Source organism: Oncorhynchus nerka, linkage group LG6 (assembly GCF_034236695.1).
Source record: "Oncorhynchus nerka isolate Pitt River linkage group LG6, Oner_Uvic_2.0, whole genome shotgun sequence".
NCBI classification, from domain to species: Eukaryota; Metazoa; Chordata; class Actinopteri; order Salmoniformes; family Salmonidae; genus Oncorhynchus; species Oncorhynchus nerka.
Window position 1 is genome coordinate 72,665,127 of NC_088401.1, and position 18,710 is coordinate 72,683,836.

Here is an 18,710-nt window from a genome sequence, read left to right on the forward strand (position 1 = left end):
AAATTGTGTGTTCTCAACTCCGACAATTAATCCACAGATAAAAGGGGAAACCTAGTTAGTTTCTAATAATCTCTCCTTGTTCAGTCTTCTGTGGATTTTATATTGCGGTTGGCAACCAACTTTAAGGTGCATTACTGCAACCAACAGGACTGGAGTGTGGACTTCATCTTTCAATCACCCACGTGGGTATATGCTCCTAAAAACCAATGAGTAGATGGGAGAAGCGGGACTTTCAGCGCGTCAAGTGTCTAACATAGAACCATGTTAAATTTTAGCGCCTGGCTACGCAGATGCTCGCAAGCAGTTTGGATGAAATTATTGAATGTGTAAATTGCAACGCGGCCAGTATGTAAAAGTTTTCCAACATAGTAAATACTAGACTACCTTCTTGTGATAAATATTTCCTTTTAATTCATCTGAGAAAATAATAAAATGGAAGCATTTGAATGCATTCCATAGTAAACAGACGGGAAATACAAAAATATAGATAAAATATTCTAATTTAGAATTGTTTTTTCTTCAAAAAGGATGTTAATTATGTCTCTTTGGATCAACATATGGACAGTATATTTTTTGGATCTGATATATTTGCAAAACATTTATTTAGCAAGTTTCCCCATCCCATTCCCTCATGCAGCAATCAACCCATTTCGTTCCGTTAATGTCCATTCATAAGTACCAACTCTCCACCCGCCCAACCATCCCTCAGCTAATCTTCAGAAACATTTTCCCCCACGCCTCAAAACAACCCCTCCTTAACCCAGCCCTCCCCAGTCTGTCCCTGGCTCATTAGATTGTGGTTTTCCCCCTTCCTCACAATCCCATATCACTCTCCCATATCAATCTCCTGGTGGCGTTTAGAAGGTGGCACTAGGTGTTCCGGAAGCTTCCCCGGCAGCTCATGCCCCTCCAGCTTCACCTTGATCAGGTGATTGGCCAACGCAAACTCCTCGTCGTCCAGGTAACCATCCTTATCCACGTCGGCCAGCTTCCAGATCTTGCCCAGGACCGTGTTGGGCAGCTTGGACTTCACCATTTCCTTCTTGGCTGCCGCGCCCGACACTTTCCCATTGATCGGCGACAGCGTGTAGAAAATCTCATCGTATGAGGGTTTGTCCCTGCCCACCACCCACTCCAGCTCATCGATGCCTTCCCCTGCTCCCTCTCCGTAGCCGTGGCCGAAGGGGCCGGACATGGTGCCCTCGAAGGCGCCTCCGTGGACAGCCTGGCTGGGCATGGCGGCTTCCTCCTGGCGGACCAGGGTCATGAGGCGGGCGATGTCATTGGCCAACATGTCCTCCACAGCCTCTAGCAGCTTGGGCTTCATGGTAGAGAACTTAGAGAAGTCGTGGCCAGCCAGGAGCTCCTACAGAGATGAAGGAGAGGGGAGATGTATACTATGTTAAAGGTCTGATGTCATTAATAAAGAATGTGTTCATCATTGGATGGTCTTCATTTCTTTCACAACATAATATGGAGGACAGGATAACACTTCAGTTTGTAGTCACATTCATTAACCTCTGGTGTGGATGTGTGTACGGAAACTATACCATTAACTTTTCTCTGAGGAAACAAAGGCTAAACTAGATATGGATTCAGAGGCTCCATTTCACCTGCATCTTCTTGAGTTTAGGGAAGTCTCCAGGGGAGATCTGATGTTCCCTCTCTATCTTCAGGTACGTCTCTCCCAGGTTGGCGATCAGCTCCTTCTTCTTGTTCTCCTTCCCAAACACACTGGGCATCTCCTTCTTCAGAGAGCTGATGATGTAGGCATGGACCTGGACAAGGGTTCAAAGGTCACACAACCTTTAGAAACAAGCTATTGACCCAGACTGATATTCTGCCATAATAAACCTAAAGATGTAGGCATGGACAACATTTACATTTACATTTAAGTCATTTAGCAGACGCTCTTATCCAGAGCGACTTACAAATTGGTGCGTTCACCTTATGACATCCAAGGGTTCAAACATCCTTTAGAAACTACCGGTTGACCCACAACAAAATACTACTAACTTTAACTCCGCTCCTCTCTGCTAAAGTGCCCTCTTGGATATTCCATCACACCTTCCCTACACCCATCTGGGAATCCTCCCCCATCCAGTCTCACCTTAGCCAGCCGTGCCCTCTTGATGAGGTCATTGAGTTTCCGTATCGCTGCATTCCGGGGAAGCCCCTGGATGTCCTGGAACAAGTCCTGTTCCTCAGCCTCAAACAGCTTCCTGTTGTCAGGGATCAGGAGAGGCTGGGCCCAGAACGACCCGATGTACACCCTCACCACCTGAGGACCACAATACACACACACTCAGCAAAAAAAGGAAATGGCCTCTCACTGTCAACTGTGTTTATTTTCAGCAAACTTGACGTGTAAATATTTGTATGAACATAACAAGATTCAACAACAGACAAACTGCCTTACAACAGGCCTACAAGCCCTCAGTCCAGCCTCTCTCAGCCTATTGCGGACAATCAGAGCACTGATGGAGGGATTGTGCATTCCTGGTTCTGGTTGGTGTGATGTTCGGATGTACAGATCCTGTGCAGGTGTTGTTACACGTGGTCTGCCACTGCGAGGACGATCAGCTGTCCGTCCTGTCTCCCTGTAGCGCTGTCTTAGGCGTCTCACAGTACAGACATTGCAATTTATTGCCCTGGCCACATCTGCAGTACTCATGCCTCCTTGCAGCATGCCTAAGGTACGTTCACACAGATGAGCAGGGACCCTGGGCATCTTTCTTTTTGTGTTTTTCCAGAGTCAGTAGAAAGGCCTCTTTAGTGTCCTAAGTTCTCATAACTGTGACCTTAATTGTCTACCGTCTGTAAGCTGTTAGTGTCTTAACGACCGTTCCACAGGTGCATGTTCATTAATTGTTTATGGTTCATTGAACAAGCATGGGAAGTGTTTAAAACATTTACAATGAAGATCTGTGAAGTTATTTGGATTTTTATGAATTATCTTTGGAAGACAGGGTCCTGAAAAAGAGACGTTTCTTTTTTTGCTGAGTTTATGTACACACACACACACACGTTCAAATGTTGGGGTCACTTAGAAATGTCCTTGTTTTTGAAAGAAAAGCACATTTGTCCAGTAAAATAACATCAAATTGATCAGAAATACAGTGTAGACATTGTTGTAAATGACTATTGTAGCTGGAAATGGCAGATTTTTTATGGAATATCTACATAGGCATACAGAGACCCATTATCAGCAACCATCACTCCTGTGTTCCAGTGGCACGTTGTGTTAGTTAATCCAAGTTTATCATTTTAAAAACGGCTAATTGATAATTTGAAAACCTTTTTGCAATTATATTAGCACAGCTGAAAACTGTTGTGCTAATTGAAGAAGCAATAAAACTGGCCTTCTTTAGACTAGTTGAGTATCTGGACCATCAGCATTTGTGACTTTCTTCTGAAACTCGTCAGTCTATTCTTGTTCTGAGAAATTAAGGCTATTCAATGCAAGAAATTTAGAAGAAACTGAAGAGCTCATACAACGCTGTGTACTACTCCCTTCACAGAACAAACTGGCTCTAACCAGAATAGAAAGAGGAGTGGGAGGCCCCGGTGCACAACTGAGCAAGAGGACAAGTACATTAGATTGTCTAGTTTAAGAAACAGATGCCTCACAAATCCTCAACTGCCAGCTTCCTTTAATAGTACCCGCAAAACACCAATCTCAACGTCAACAGTGAAGAGGCGACTCCGGGATGCTGGCCTTCTAGGCAGAGTTGCAAAGAAAAAGCCATATCTCAGAATAAAAAGATTGTCCATTGTGGCCCTAAACTTTTGAACAGTAGTGTATGTGCCATTTAGCACACCTTTGTCCAAAGCGACTTAGAGTAGTGTGGGTGACCCCAGAGAGAACACAATGGAAAGAAGTTGTTAGACTTTACTGTTTCTTTTATCCTTAAATGTTGTTTTGTTTTCATCCGACAGCTAAGGCAACTCTATATGTATTTAAAAATGCTGCATCTGATATGGCACCCTACTCCCAATATAGTTACTTTTGATTGTGGGAAAGTAGTGAACTATATAGGGAAAGTAGTGTATTATATAGGGAAAGTAGTGAAGTATATAAGGAAAGTAGTGAACTATATAGGGAATAGGGTGCGATTTCAGGCACATCTTTGTTGAAATAAAACAAATAATAAGTCACCTCGGGGGTGTTGATGATCTTCCCCAGCGACCACATGAGGGCACCGTAGACCCTCATCAGCTGCTGCGTGTTGATCTGGTCAGCCTTGTTCAGCACCACGCGCATCTTGTCCTCGTGGTTCTTCAGGGCGCGGATCACCTCAGAGAACTCGTCTGAGATGTCCAGCTTGTGGGCGTCAAACAGGAGGATGATGCGGTCCACACGCTCCGCAAACCACTCCAGTACTGCTGCAAAGTCATACCCTGTAGAGCGGCAAGGCGGGTTACGCTGGATTCACACAGTCTGGACTGTCTATCAGCAAGACTTATGTTGAGGAGGAACCCCAAATGAGATTGTGGGGAGAAAGATGATGACAAAATGAATAGGAAAAGTGGATATTGGGTTTTGATGGTGTGGGTTGTGGTGTATTGTGGCTAACATGACCCTATAATGGACAACACTACTGATGGACATACTGAAAGTATAGAACCTATGCAGCATGTTTCAAACGTCTCTGATACTGTCCAAATATTCAAACGTGTTCAGTGCCATCCTCTTTAGCCTATTTAAAAAACAACAGGAAACAGAGGAGTCTGAAAAGCAATAGGAACAGAGGCTTTTCCTTTTCTGAACAGAAGCCTGGGGAGTTCTGGCGCAGCGAGCAGAGGCTCTTTAAAAATACAAAGGAAGAGAAATAGAGGGGGGAATTATGGTTTTGATTAGTGCCGTCATCTGATGGGAAAAGAATGCAGGCAGTCAGTCTAAAAAGCTAATCTACGCAGCTGGCCACACAATCAGCACCAGATCTGCTGCACACGCATTCCAGGGGTAGGCTTTGTGCATGTGTGTGTCAGGGGGGTGGGAGGGGCAGTGGAAAGAGTGAGTGGGAGAGAACAAATGCGAGCAAGAGAGAGTGAGTGAAAGAGACAGAATCACAGACAGAGAGGAGAAAGGGAAATCATAACAATAGCATATCAAAACAGGAGAGAGAGAGAGAGAGAGAGATGGGGGAGACGGAGAGAGATGGGGGAATCTGGGAATCTGAAAGTCAGAGGCCTGTGGGATTTAGAGGACATTCTTTCCATCAAATGGAGTTTGAAACAACTGTCTCCACACAATGACTACTGCACCACGCTCTCCAGTCTACCAACAACTGTTGCTTCTAACACACACAACACCAGCCCCAGGCACTGTCATACCCCCGATGAACAATACAGTCAGCTGTGTGTGTGTGTGTGTGTGTAATGATAGTGGTCTGAGGTATGTATGTGGTATTGAAGTACAGCATTTCACCCCCCAAGGCTAAATAGGGTCATCTTGACACACATAGATGTATGCATGTACACACACTTTCCCTCTGCTCCTCCTCTCATAGCTCTTAGCTATGTTTATCTCTCATACGTTCCCTCTGCTCCTCCTCTCATAGCTCTTAGCTATGTTTATCTCTCATACGTTCCCTCTGCTCCTCCTCTCATAGCTCTTAGCTATGTTCATCTCTCATACTTTCCCCTCCTCATCTCATAGCTATGTTTATGTCTCTCATACTTTCCCCTCATCTCATATACTTTCCCCTCATCTCATAGCTCTTAGCTATGTTTCTCTCATACTTTCCCCTCATCTCATAGCTCTTAGCTATGTTTCTCTCTCATACTTTCCCCTCATCTCACAGCTCTTAGCTATGTGTCTCTCTCATACTTTCCCCTCATCTCATAGCTCTTAGCTATGTTTCTCTCATACTTTCCCCTCATCTCATAGCTCTTAGCTATGTTTCTCTCATACTTTCCCCTCATCTCGTAGCTCTTAGCTATGTTTCTCTCTCATACTTTCCCCTCATCTCATAGCTCTTAGCTATGTTTCTCTCGTACTTTCCCCTCATCTCATAGCTCTTAGCTATGTTTCTCTCATACTTTCCCCTCATCTCATAGCTCTTAGCTATGTTTCTCTCATACTTTCCCCTCATCTCATAGCTCTTAGCTATGTTTCTCTCATACTTTCCCCTCATCTCACAGCTCTTAGCTATGTTTCTCTCGTACTTTCCCCTCATCTCACAGCTCTTAGCTATGTTTCTCTCTCATACTTTCCCCTCATCTCATAGCTCTTAGCTATGTTTCTCTCGTACTTTCCCCTCATCTCATAGCTCTTAGCTATGTTTCTCTCATACTTTCCCCTCATCTCATAGCTCTTAGCTATGTTTCTCTCATACTTTCCCCTCATCTCATAGCTCTTAGCTATGTTTCTCTCATACTTTCCCCTCATCTCACAGCTCTTAGCTATGTTTCTCTCATACTTTCCCCTCATCTCATAGCTCTTAGCTATGTTTCTCTCATACTTTCCCCTCATCTCATAGCTCTTAGCTATGTTTCTCTCGTACTTTCCCCTCATCTCATAGCTCTTAGCTATGTTTCTCTCATACTTTCCCCTCATCTCATAGCTCTTAGCTATGTTTCTCTCATACTTTCCCCTCATCTCATAGCTCTTAGCTATGTTTCTCTCGTACTTTCCCCCCCATCTCATAGCTCTTAGCTATGTTTCTCTCATACTTTCCCCTCATCTCATAGCTCTTAGCTATGTTTCTCTCGTACTTTCCCCCCCATCTCATAGCTCTTAGCTATGTTTCTCTCATACTTTCCCCTCATCTCATAGCGCTTAGCTATGTTTCTCTCGTACTTTCCCCTCATCTCATAGCTCTTAGCTATGTTTCTCTCATACTTTCCCCTCATCTCATAGCGCTTAGCTATGTTTCTCTCGTACTTTCCCCTCATCTCATAGCTCTTAGCTATGTTTCTCTCATACTTTCCCCTCATCTCATAGCTCTTAGCTATGTTTATCTCTCATACTTTCCCCTCATCTCATAGCTCTTAGCTATGTTTATCTCTCATACTTTCCCCTCATCTCATAGCTCTTAGCTATGTTTCTCTCTCATACTTTCCCCTCATCTCACAGCTCTTAGCTATGTTTCTCTCATACTTTCCCCTCATCTCATAGCTCTTAGCTATGTTTCTCTCGTACTTTCCCCCCATCTCATAGTTCTTAGCTATGTTTATCTCTCATACTTCTCCATGTTGTCCCTTCTTTCCTTGTCTCTACTCTCTTGGGATCTCTGCCCAGCTCTCTAGCAGTCTTGTTTAGCAGTCTTTTTGCTTGGGGGTAGATTCTGTTCATGTCTGGAACCAACAGAAACATGAACAGCTTCTACACCCAAGCCATAAGACTGCTAAATAGCTAATCGGAGTACCTGCATTTACTTCTTTTTTTTAACCCACACATTCTTATGACACATACACATAACACGGGCACACATGCATACTGATGCCACACAGATACCAAATACACTTCTGCTGTCTATCATTGATCCTGTTGCCTATTCACTTTAACACTACCCATATGTACCTGGTACTCCTTGTAGTATATAGCCATGTTAGTTTTTACTTGTTATTCACTGTGTATTTACTTCTGGTGTCACTATTTCTTAAAAAAAAATATATATATATATATACATATACATATACATATATATATATATATACACATACATATACATACACATACATACATACATACACACACATATACACTAAGCATTCAACTCTGCAACTCACTGTTAGGCTACACTTGTTGCTTATGAAGCATGATGTGACAAATACAATTTGATCTCTCAACCTTTCACTTGAAGTGTGGGGAAAAAATGACCCAATAAGAAATAATATGACCAAATAGTATTAGCAGAATGAGCCAATAAGATATTGGCTGAACATTATCAGAAAATGTTCAACATAGGGATTGTGGGGAAACTCACAGTCATCTCAGTTCTAGTCAGCTTCCCTTCTTAGGACCCCAAATGTCATAAGAGTCAGTTGCATTAGTTGTACTTCTCTTAACAGAAAAGAGAAGTCTTGCATACTATTCTCTCATCTTAGGTGAGGTTTAAATTGCCTGTGTTACCTCTGACCCACTTAGTGGTTGACACCTTTATAGAGAACTGTGGAAAAAAACATAAAAGCAAGTGTTTTTGCGTGGGTGTGAGGCTGACCTCTGCTTATCCTCTGTTTCTCTCCCGACAGAATTCCAGGGGTATCGATGATACTGATGCTCTCCAGGACCGGGTTGGACATCTGAGCACACGTAAATCTGCAAGGAGATGGAGTGGAGGGTGGAAGTGAAAGAGGTAGATATAAAGAGAGAGAAAGGGATGTTGAAACAAAGACAGGCATTAATCTACGTCTAAACTGCTTACAGTCAACCTGTCACGGCTAGAAATCGGAATTGAATGGTTTGCCTAGAAGTGGAACAAAACAAAACACAAAAACAAGTTTGTGAGAGTTAAATTCTGCATAATTTATTAAATTGTCCATAGAATAACTAACTTATGAATAACCTTGACTCACTGGCAAGCCTAAACAATACATCATATTATAGTTGTGCATTAGTCAGCCCAAACATAATGTCCCTCAGCCTAAAACTTCAAGTGGGTAAGTATATAACTGGGAGCAAATCATGACACACACAGAGAAAACAACATGTTTTGTATCTGGAGAGAGAGGGCTAGGTCAGTCAAACAGAAGACTGCAGTTTCCTCAAGCAGGAACAACGATTGTTACGTTTAACCACTTATTTTCCTTCTCATCCCAGACCTCCGCTGCCCCACCGCTCCCCCAGAACTCCGCTGCCCCACCGCTCCGCTGCCCCACCGCTCCCCCAGAACTCCGCTGCCCCACCGCTCCCCCAGAACTCCGCTGCCCCACCGCTCCGTCAGAACTCCGCTGCCCCACCGCTCCGTCAGAACTCCGCTCCCCAGAACTCCGCTGCCCCACCGCTCCCCCAGAACTCCGCTGCCCCACCGCTCCCCAGAACTCCCCACCGCTCCCCCAGAACACCGCTCCCCCCAGAACTCCGCTGCCCCACCGCTCCCCAGAACTCCGCTCCCCAGAACTCCCCCAGAACTCCGCTCCCCCAGAACTCCCATGCCCCAGAACTCCGCTCCCCCAGAACTCCCCCACCACTCCCCAGAACTCCGCTGCCCCACCACTCCCCCAGAACTCCGCTGCCCCACCGCTCCCCAGAACTCCGCTGCCCCACCGCTCCGTCAGAACTCCGCTGCCCCACCGCTCCCCAGAACTCCGCTGCCCCAGAACTCCGCTGCCCCAGAACTCCCCCACCGCTCCCCCAGAACTCCGCTACCCCAGAACTCCGCTGCCCCACCGCTCCCCCAGAACTCCGCTCCCCCAGAACTCCGCTGCCCCACCGCTCCCCCAGAACTCCGCTCCCCCAGAACTCCGCTGCCCCTCCGCTCCCCAGAACTCCGCTCCCCAGAACTCCGCTGCCCCAGAACTCCCCACCGAACTCCCCCAGAACTCCGCTCCCCCAGAACTCCACTGCCCCACCGCTCCCCAGAACTCCGCTCCCCCAGAACTCCGCTCCCCCAGAACTCCGCTGCCCCAGAACTCCGCTGCCCCACCGCTCCCCCAGAACTCCGCTGCCCCAGAACTCCCCACCGCTCCCCCAGAACTCCGCTCCCCCAGAACTCCGCTGCCCCACCGCTCCCCCAGAACTCCGCTCCCCCAGAACTCCGCTGCCCCACCGCTCCCCAGAACTCCGCTCCCCCAGAACTCCCCCAGAACTCCGCTCCCCCAGAACTCCCTGCCCCAGAACTCCGCTCCCCCAGAACTCCGCTGCCCCCAGAACTCCGCTGCCCCACCGCTCCCCCAGAACTCCGCTGCCCCACCGCTCCGTCAGAACTCCGCTGCCCCACCGCTCCCCCAGAACTCCGCTCCCCACCGCTCCCCAGAACTCCGCTCCCCCAGAACTCCGCTGCCCCACCGCCCCCAGAACTCCGCTCCCCAGAACTCCGCTCCCCAGAACTCCCCCACCGCTCCCCCAGAACTCCGCTCCCCAGAACTCCGCTGCCCCACCGCTCCCCCAGAACTCCGCTCCCCAGAACTCCGCTCCCCACCGCTCCCCCAGAACTCCGCTGCCCCACCGCTCCCCCAGAACTCCGCTCCCCCAGAACTCCGCTGCCCCACCGCTCCCCCAGAACTCCGCTCCCCCAGAACTCCGCTGCCCCACCGCTCCCCCAGAACTCCGCTCCCCAGAACTCCCCAGAACTCCGCTCCCCCAGAACTCCCCTGCCCCAGAACTCCGCTCCCCCAGAACTCCGCTGCCCCAGAACTCCCCACCGCTCCCCCAGAACTCCGCTCCCCCAGAACTCCGCTGCCCCAGAACTCCCCACCGCTCCCCCAGAACTCCGCTCCCCCAGAACTCCGCTGCCCCACCGCTCCCCCAGAACTCCGCTCCCCCAGAACTCCGCTCCCCCAGAACTCCGCTGCCCCACCCCTCCCCAGAACTCCGCTCCCCCAGAACTCCGCTCCCCACCGCTCCCCCAGAACTCCGCTCCCCCAGAACTCCGCTGCCCCACCCCCTCCCCCAGAACTCCGCTCCCCCAGAAATCCGCTCCCCCAGAACTCCGCTCCCCCAGAACTCTGCTGCCCCACCGCTCCCTCAGAACTCTGCTGCCCCACCGCTCCCCCAGAACTCTGCTGCCCCACCGCTCCCCCAGAACTCTGCTGCCCCACCGCTCCCTCAGAACTCTGCTGCCCCACCGCTCCCTCAGAACTCTGCTGCCCCACCGCTCCCCAGAACTCTGCTGCCCCACCGCTCCCTCAGAACTCTGCTGCCCCACCGCTCCCTCAGAACTCTGCTGCCCCACCGCTCCCTCAGAACTCTGCTGCCCCACCGCTCCCTCAGAACTTAATTTCTGGACATTATACTACAGGCATTAGGTCACAATACTAGTAGAACTAAGCTCTTAGCTTAAATTATCACACAAACACTCATAGGAGAGGAAATTTAAGGCCAAACAAGACGTAAAATAAATAGGGGTGTGAAAATTCCTGTTCTAGAGGAGTATCATATCACAAAAGGAATATTACATATCCCAACCAGAAGCTATTGGTTACAGGCTACATCTGCACTGAGCTAAAGGCTGGAGCTGGCGCTTTGAAGGTGCGGAACACTAATCCTGACGCTTATAAGAAATCCTGCTACGACCTAAGACGAGGAATCAAACAGGCAAAGCGTCAATACAGGACTACGATGGAATCCTACTACGCTGGCTCTGACGCTAGTCGGATATGACTGGGCTTGCAAACTATCACAGATTACAGAGGGAAAACCAGCCGCGGGAGGTCAGTGAACTGACAGTGTGGTGCCAGGACAACAATCCTTCCCTCAATGTCAGCAAGACAAAGGAGCTGATCGTGGACTACAGGGTCCACATCACTAAGGAATTAACATGGTCCACACACACACCAACACAGTCATTGAGAAGGCACAACACCTCTTCCCCCTCAGGAGACTGAAAAGATTTGTCATGGGCCCTCAGATCCTCAAAAAGTTCTACATCAAGTCATAGACCAAGTCTGGAACCAACATGACTCCCAACAGGACCCTGAACAGCCATAAGATTTCTAAATAGTTAACCAAATAGCCACCCGGACTATCTGCAATACCCCCCCCCCCCCCTAACACACTAAATTGTTTAACTCATCACATAAGCTGCTGCTACTGTTTATCTATCCTGTGGCCTAGTCACTTTACCCCCGTCTACATGTACATATCATCACTCACTGTGGATTTGTTCCTTGTGTTATTATCTTTCTATTATTTTTCAATGTTTCTCTCTGCGTTGTTGGGAAGGGCCTGCAAGTAAGCATTTCACCGTCAGTCTACACCCATTGTTGAGTCTACACCCGTTGTTGAGTCTACACCCGTTGTTGAGTCTACACCCGTCAGTCTACACCCGTCAGTCTACACCCGTCAGTCTACACCCGTCACACCCGTCAGTCTACACCCGTCAGTCTACACCCGTTGTTGACGAATGGGATTTGAAAGTCCAAGCCTTCCAGTTTATCTAATATTTTTCACACAAAGCTCAGCACAACTGTGCTAACCTCAGAATCTCTCCTGCTCCACCAGACACTACTCAAACAGTAACCCCCATACCTTCTTCCCCCTCCCTCTCTGAACCCTTCATCAGGCAGCTCCACAACTCCCCAAAGTGAAGAAATACTATGAGGCTTGAGGACATGGTGGACATTGTGTGCAAGACAAGTAGGCCCAAGTACTTAACATTTCCCTTTGAGATGTTACTGGAAGACCCCATGCAGTAATGTGCAGAGTCAGTCAGTGTCCTGAAATAACAGGCTGAGTTCAGTAAAATGGAACCCCATCCCGCTGACTCTTACTACAACCATTGTGGACACACACACACACACACACACACACACACAGAGAGAGAGCGGCCGATGGCTGGTTGTGGTAATTAAAGGCCAACGCTATGGTTATAGATCTATAATCATCTCACCATCTGTGTCTGTGCTGCTCCCTCGGTTACAATAGTCATAAGTCTTGTTGTGAAACAGCCCTGTCTAATGGGCCTTGTGACACCTTGTTCATCTCGTCAATTAGCCTCTAAGCGAGGCTAATTATCAATTGACCCTCATTGACTTTCTCTGCTATGAGCCAACAGAAATCAATTCTACAGATGCATCCTGGGCAATGTAGTACCCCAGAACAGGAGTGAGCAGCAGTGTAGTCCAGTATCAGTGGTGACCCATGTGTCTTGAACCAGCATATGGCAGTGTGTGAAGCACCACAGCTAATCTGGGGTTGAGGAAATGACCTATTGCCAGGTTGAGCACATGACTTCCTCTAAAACCTGTCCAGTCAGTCTGTAGCACAGAGAGAGACAAGGCCAGGTTTATCTAACCATCTGTTTAGGTGCTGTGTCTTGTGGTGACAGCCAAGCTCTCAGAGAGAGGAGATATCCATTAGAAAGAAGGACTACTTCAGTAAAGGAAACTGCAATAAACCAATGGGGGAAGAAAAGAAAAAGTTACATATCGGGATAATATTTGACGATATTTCATATAGTATTGTTTTTGACAATATCATTTTGGCACTTGTTGGCTGTACTGTACCTCCACCAAAATGCCAGGATTTTTCCTTCATAGTTTGTTCTCCATCTTCTTTTTAAATAGGGAGCTAATTTGTTTTCAGCACTTTTATTTCCATTACTGATCAAAACCAGTTCTCATGGCTCTTGTCCCACTGCAGCAGACACATGGTGAGTAATACGTTTGGAACATTAAATCGCAATAAAATCACAGCATCGAATCTTAATAATACATGTAGAAAATGGGGAGAATCATAATAGCCTACACATCCTATTGCACCTCAGTAGTGATAATTTGGTTTATTTAGAGATTGGATATGATTGGGATCCCCATTAGCCGATGCCTATTGTAAGGTCCCTGGCAATTCCCAGCCCTAGTTTGAAGTCTGAAAGAAAACAGAGAGCACACATAAAGCCCCAGGACAGACAAACTCCCATTGATTGTTGTCATAATGCCATATAGAACAGACTAGAACAACTGACTGTGGTGTCAGAATGTGCCATAGAGCAGTCTGGACCACTGAATCACTTTGATTTGTCATGGTAATGAGTCATTGAACACACAAGAAGTCAATACTCATCTGGTCTAGTCGGCCTGCTTTTAGACAGGGAGCCCAATAAGTAGCAAAATATCAGAATTAGGCTGCCTGCAACCATTATAGCCTACATTCTGAGTTACTGTGCTGTCACACTACCATAAAGAACATACCAGCACTGCACTTTGACTTCGTCTCATAGCAGGCAGAAGCCACAGTGGGAGTTGGCCAGCTGTTACTACTGATGTGGCAGCTGTAGCCTGCCCTGGGATGTCCATTCAACTAAGAGGAAGACATAAGTCACTGTGTTGCCTGGCTACTGTAAACACAGTCATTCATATTTGTTTCATTTACCTTACAGTGACATGAGCCCAAATCAATCTGCTGCAGTGTAGCCAGACTAGGATGTGACTCATCTAGTTTAGGCTAGGTGCTGTTACACACGGTTCAAATAAAAGGTTGTCTACTTGGCAAGGTGACTTTTCCAGGTGGGTTAACAAACAGGTGTTTGTAGTAGATGCAACAGAGGCTACAATCTGTTGTGGTGATGAATTGCAGGTATAAACACATTGGGCTAAATGACTGGAGGAATATGATGCAACAGTAGAGATTTTATTTCAAAGAGTCCCTACATGGAGAGGCTTGTGCCGGAGGTATCATATGGAATGCTGGGAGTGGTGTCACTGTCAATGACATTATGACTGTCACCTGACACTTCATCAGATCAGGTGATCAACAATCAAGTAACAATGTTATGAAATGAGCTACTGGCTATTAGTCCTACGTATGAAGGTATAGCCTTTTTGTACACTGTACTTTACAAAAGGCATACCCTCCCCAACTAGTGCGTGGGAACTTGGAATGAGTATTTACCTGTTGAGGAACGCGTTACCAAATGCGTTGAGTTTGCGGAAGGGTTTTTTGGGGTCGACAACCAAGGCGTTGCCAGGTATCATCCCGTCCTGGTCACCGTGCATCACAGCTATGAAAGAGTCTGTCGTCGGCTCGGGCCCGATCCTCATACCGGGGAAGTCTTGCTCCATCAGGTGCCGAATAAAGGTAGTTTTCCCGGTCGAGTACTGACCGACCAAAAGAACCATGGGTTTGTTGTCGAAGTCCGCATCCTCGAGCGCCGGTGAATGGAAGTCGTGGAATTGGTAGCTGTCCTCCAGGGGAAAGAGTTTAGTCCGGTAAAGTTTTTTCAAACCTTGCGAAACATCCTGGAACGGTTCTGGCGTTTTTTTATCCCTAGTACGGAACATGGTGGGCTGTTGAGCTGGTTTGACACAGCAGTGTCGCTTTGGATCTGAAAACAGCAGAGAGAGATGGCGATGTGGCTAAGTTGTTAGTGCAACTCTTTTATCATAGATCACAGTAGTAGAGTAATGTTGGCTAAAGTAGGCGAGTCTTGAAGTGTTGATTGTCCCTCCCTCCCGACTAGCCAAACACGCCCCAACTAGTTTGTACTACTAGTCAATCACGCACCAAGCACAATCCCTCTCCAGTAACTTGAGAATGAATGTATCTAGCCGGCTATTGGCAATCTTTCATAGAAGTCGAGAGCGTAATTTTCTTAAACATTTAATAATAAAAACACACTATCCTTTAAAAGGAGGAAAACATAACTTTTACCTGTCCTTTAGAGTTATGTGACCGCGTTCACCTGCTGGCTGACACTTGTGTGTGTGACACGCAGAAAGCGGAAGTGGAATGTGAACTTCAAAATAAAAGTCCCACCGAATGAATGAAGTACGTAGGCCTATTGTCGCTCAAAATTATGAAAGTGAGGAATGAGGATGAAGAAACAGGCAATTGGCTCATCGTCATTTTACCCAGTCTTATGACAGCTGTAGCACATTGCTGGTTTGGCCTCACTATCGCAATTCCTTAAAAGTTGGACTCAGCTCTATTAATGCCCTGTCTGATAGCCAAATAAAAATGTGTGTGTGTCTTCATGGCTGGCCCAAATATGTGGTAGGCTGTGGTAAAGACCAGACACACTAAACAAGAGAGACAATTACAGTAAATGCCAGTATCTTTATTGTGAAAAGAAACACTAAAAAGAAACACAATATAAATACATTCGTAGTAAAAGGCCTACTCAAGTACAGTACATACAAGCGCACATACAACGTCACATACAGTAGATTTAGGTCTACACAGTGCACCCAGGGTGATGACCAGAGGTGTCTCTCCGCCCATAACAGCAGCTCCACTGGAACCCTGAGCTATTCCATATGGAGATGCTGTTACAGCCAGCGGACACCAGACACTGGAGTTATAGCGCACTTTATCACACAGCCGTAAAGCCACATGATTCGATAGTAAACCATTTACGTACTCTTATCACAAGTCTCAAATTGTCTTGTCATATAGCGTGAGATTAGACTGCCCCCTGTTGATCAAAGAAAATTACAACACTGTGCCATAAATCTGAACATGATGACACTGCATAAAAAGCATGTGATAATGGAGCTAAGACACCATTAAGAATGACACCTATTTTATTATTACCTTTGATCTACCTTATTGCTAATTTACAATACAGATTGTGTATCACTCAACTGTAGCAATAAAATCATGGTGATTGTGCCCACCAGCGCAATGTTCTCAAAGGGTTGGTCCCGTTCAGCACATACGGGAGGATGTCTGGTTCTTCTGTAAAGGGGGGTCAGTTATTCAACTTCAATCAATGAAATACTTTTATATGGATTCATGAATTCAATTACATTTGTTGAATTCAGAGTATTTCAAACAGTATTGAACTTACAAAACAGTTATTATTTGTTAACCCTTTAGTTCCAGAATCCTAGGCCTTCTCTTTCTCGTTGTCCTTCCCAGAATCTCTATAGACTTTGACTCACTGATCTTTACCTTCCACCCTTCCAGCTTTTCAAAACAAAACAATAAAACCATTCAGGAGAGAGTGACTTTGGCCCCTTATTTCCTCCTTCAACTTTGTTCACCTTTCAGTCTTACATGTTGCTCTCTTTCTATGTTTTTAAATTCATTTGAGTTTCTTTCTCTGATCAGGGAATTCACACATCACTAAAGATAATCATTGAATCACTTATCAGCTGACTTTCTTTGTGCCTGCCAGTTACAAGAAGAGGAAACCGCAAGATGAAAGGCTACCAGCGTCCTAAATAAAACTGACTATGGATGGAATGATCTATTACAATTGATTAAATGTCTTCATCTCATCCAATGGGATCTCATAATCTAGACAGGTTGAGATTTAAACATAACAATTTAAAAACAAACTGAACCTACTCACCCTCAGGAACTGAAGTTCAGTAAAGTACTAGTTAAAGAAGTGAGCGAGGGCTGCTTAAGACTGTGAGAGGGAGAGAGAAATTAATCATTATACATACAGTAAATATGTAACAGACCCTGCCCATAAACTTTGCATCCTGTTTGAACATCTATAGCCAAGCAGTAAGACATTCGCAAGCACACAAAGCCGACACACACGTACACCACAGCAGGTTGGTGGCACCTTCATTTGGGAGGACGGGATTGTGATAATGGCTGAAGTGGAATGGTATCAAAACACATCAAATACATGGTTTCCATGTATTTGATGCCATTTAATTTGCTCCTTTACAGCCATTATTATGAGCCATCTTCCCCTCAGCAGACTCCGCTGACGTACACACAATACACACGTACACACATACCAGCACACACACACAAACACACAGTTTTGTACTGCTATCCTTGTGGGGACCAAATCATTTGTTCCCATCCAAATCCCTATTTTTCCTCACCGCAACCCTAAATAGAACCCTAGCCCTAACCTTAACCCTAACCTTAACCCTAAGTCTAACCTTAACCCCAAACCCCTAACCCTGAAAGTATACCTAACCCTAACTCCCAACCCTAAACTTAACCCTAAACCTTACCATAATTATAATCCTAACCCTTATTGTAACCCTAACGCTAAACCTAACCCCTAAGCCTAAAATAGCATTTTTCCTCATGGAGACCGACAAGGATAGTTAAACAAAAATATACACACTCAGACACACACTAAACCCAAATTGTAAAAGTAAACACATGCTTGGGAATCAGATAGACCTATAGATACAAAACAAACTGCAAACAGAAGTGGAGCTTACCCATAATAAAACAAGACAGCAGCAAACATGTTGTCCCCCACAAAGGATGCAGCGCCCCCCTTGGGCCAATCAATGTCATTTTGTAAATGACCGATGGATCTCTATGGCAAGAACCTTCATTCACCCAAGTTTCATCAAAATCGTACCAGTGGTGTCTGAGATATTGAGTGGGTTAGCTAGACTCATCTCCCTGAGCAGGTGTGCCAAATTTAATCACTTTGAGTCAACAGATCAAGAGATATAAACATGTGCCTGTTATAGCGCCACCGTGAGGTCGATATGAATGTTTTTGCATGTGTTGAGTGTTGACAGTGTTTGCAACATGTGTGCCAAATGTTGTTATAATATGAATATGCATTTATGTGATTCATATGCATTTATGTGCCAGACCACGCCGGCATGAACGTTTATTGGCCAATACCAGCCATGTTGTTTTAGGTTCTAGTCTGAAAAATATTGCTTTGAGAGACCTTTGACCATAGATATCACATATCAAGTTTGGTGCAGATCGGTCATTAGGTGCCAGAAGAGTAGCATCAAAGATATTTATAGGTTTCCACTTCTGTCTGTGTTAGCGTTTTAATCGTTTTTTCACTAAATTCAAAATGCCAGAAAATCCATAATGAAAGACGTGTCCCAGAGGCAAATTTGTTTCATGTGGGGGGAGGGACCGTTCTTTATATACCTGAGGGACCTACAGTATATACGAATTTCAGGACTTTAGGTCAAACGGGCTGAGGGGCGTATCTTTTTATTGCGCCACCATCTGCCCAATCAGTAACAATTTTGTAAATACATCATTCACCTAAGTTGATTCCAAATCGGGCCAGTGCTGTCTGATATACCAAGTGTGAATAACGTAGGAAAGAACATCCTAACGGACGGAGACAGACCCACAGTCCCCTCACAGATTTTATCTTCGGGGACGAGCAATAATGTATACAAACCCTGGACTGCTGTTGCAA

The 18,710-nt window shown here is 46.0% G+C and overlaps 1 protein-coding gene across 2 annotated transcripts; it reads right to left on the reverse strand.

Annotated features, from left to right (window-relative positions):
- Positions 1-385: 385 nt before the first annotated feature.
- Positions 386-15,360, reverse strand: LOC115130937 (EH domain-containing protein 1-like). Of its 2 annotated transcripts, XM_029662531.2 has the most exons (7): positions 15,257-15,360; positions 14,498-14,930; positions 8,169-8,266; positions 4,160-4,401; positions 2,111-2,281; positions 1,614-1,778; positions 386-1,366 (listed from the first exon to the last, which is right to left on the reverse strand). In XM_029662531.2, exons 2-7 carry the CDS (start codon positions 14,884-14,886, stop codon positions 827-829), a joined length of 1,605 nt encoding a protein of 534 aa, XP_029518391.1. In that variant the 5' UTR covers positions 14,887-14,930; positions 15,257-15,360; the 3' UTR covers positions 386-826. The 2 variants fall into 2 exon arrangements, with proteins under 2 accessions (XP_029518391.1, XP_029518392.1); XM_029662532.2 differs by lacking the exon at positions 15,257-15,360 and having other exon boundaries at positions 14,498-15,043.
- Between the last annotated feature and the right edge of the window lie 3,350 nt (positions 15,361-18,710).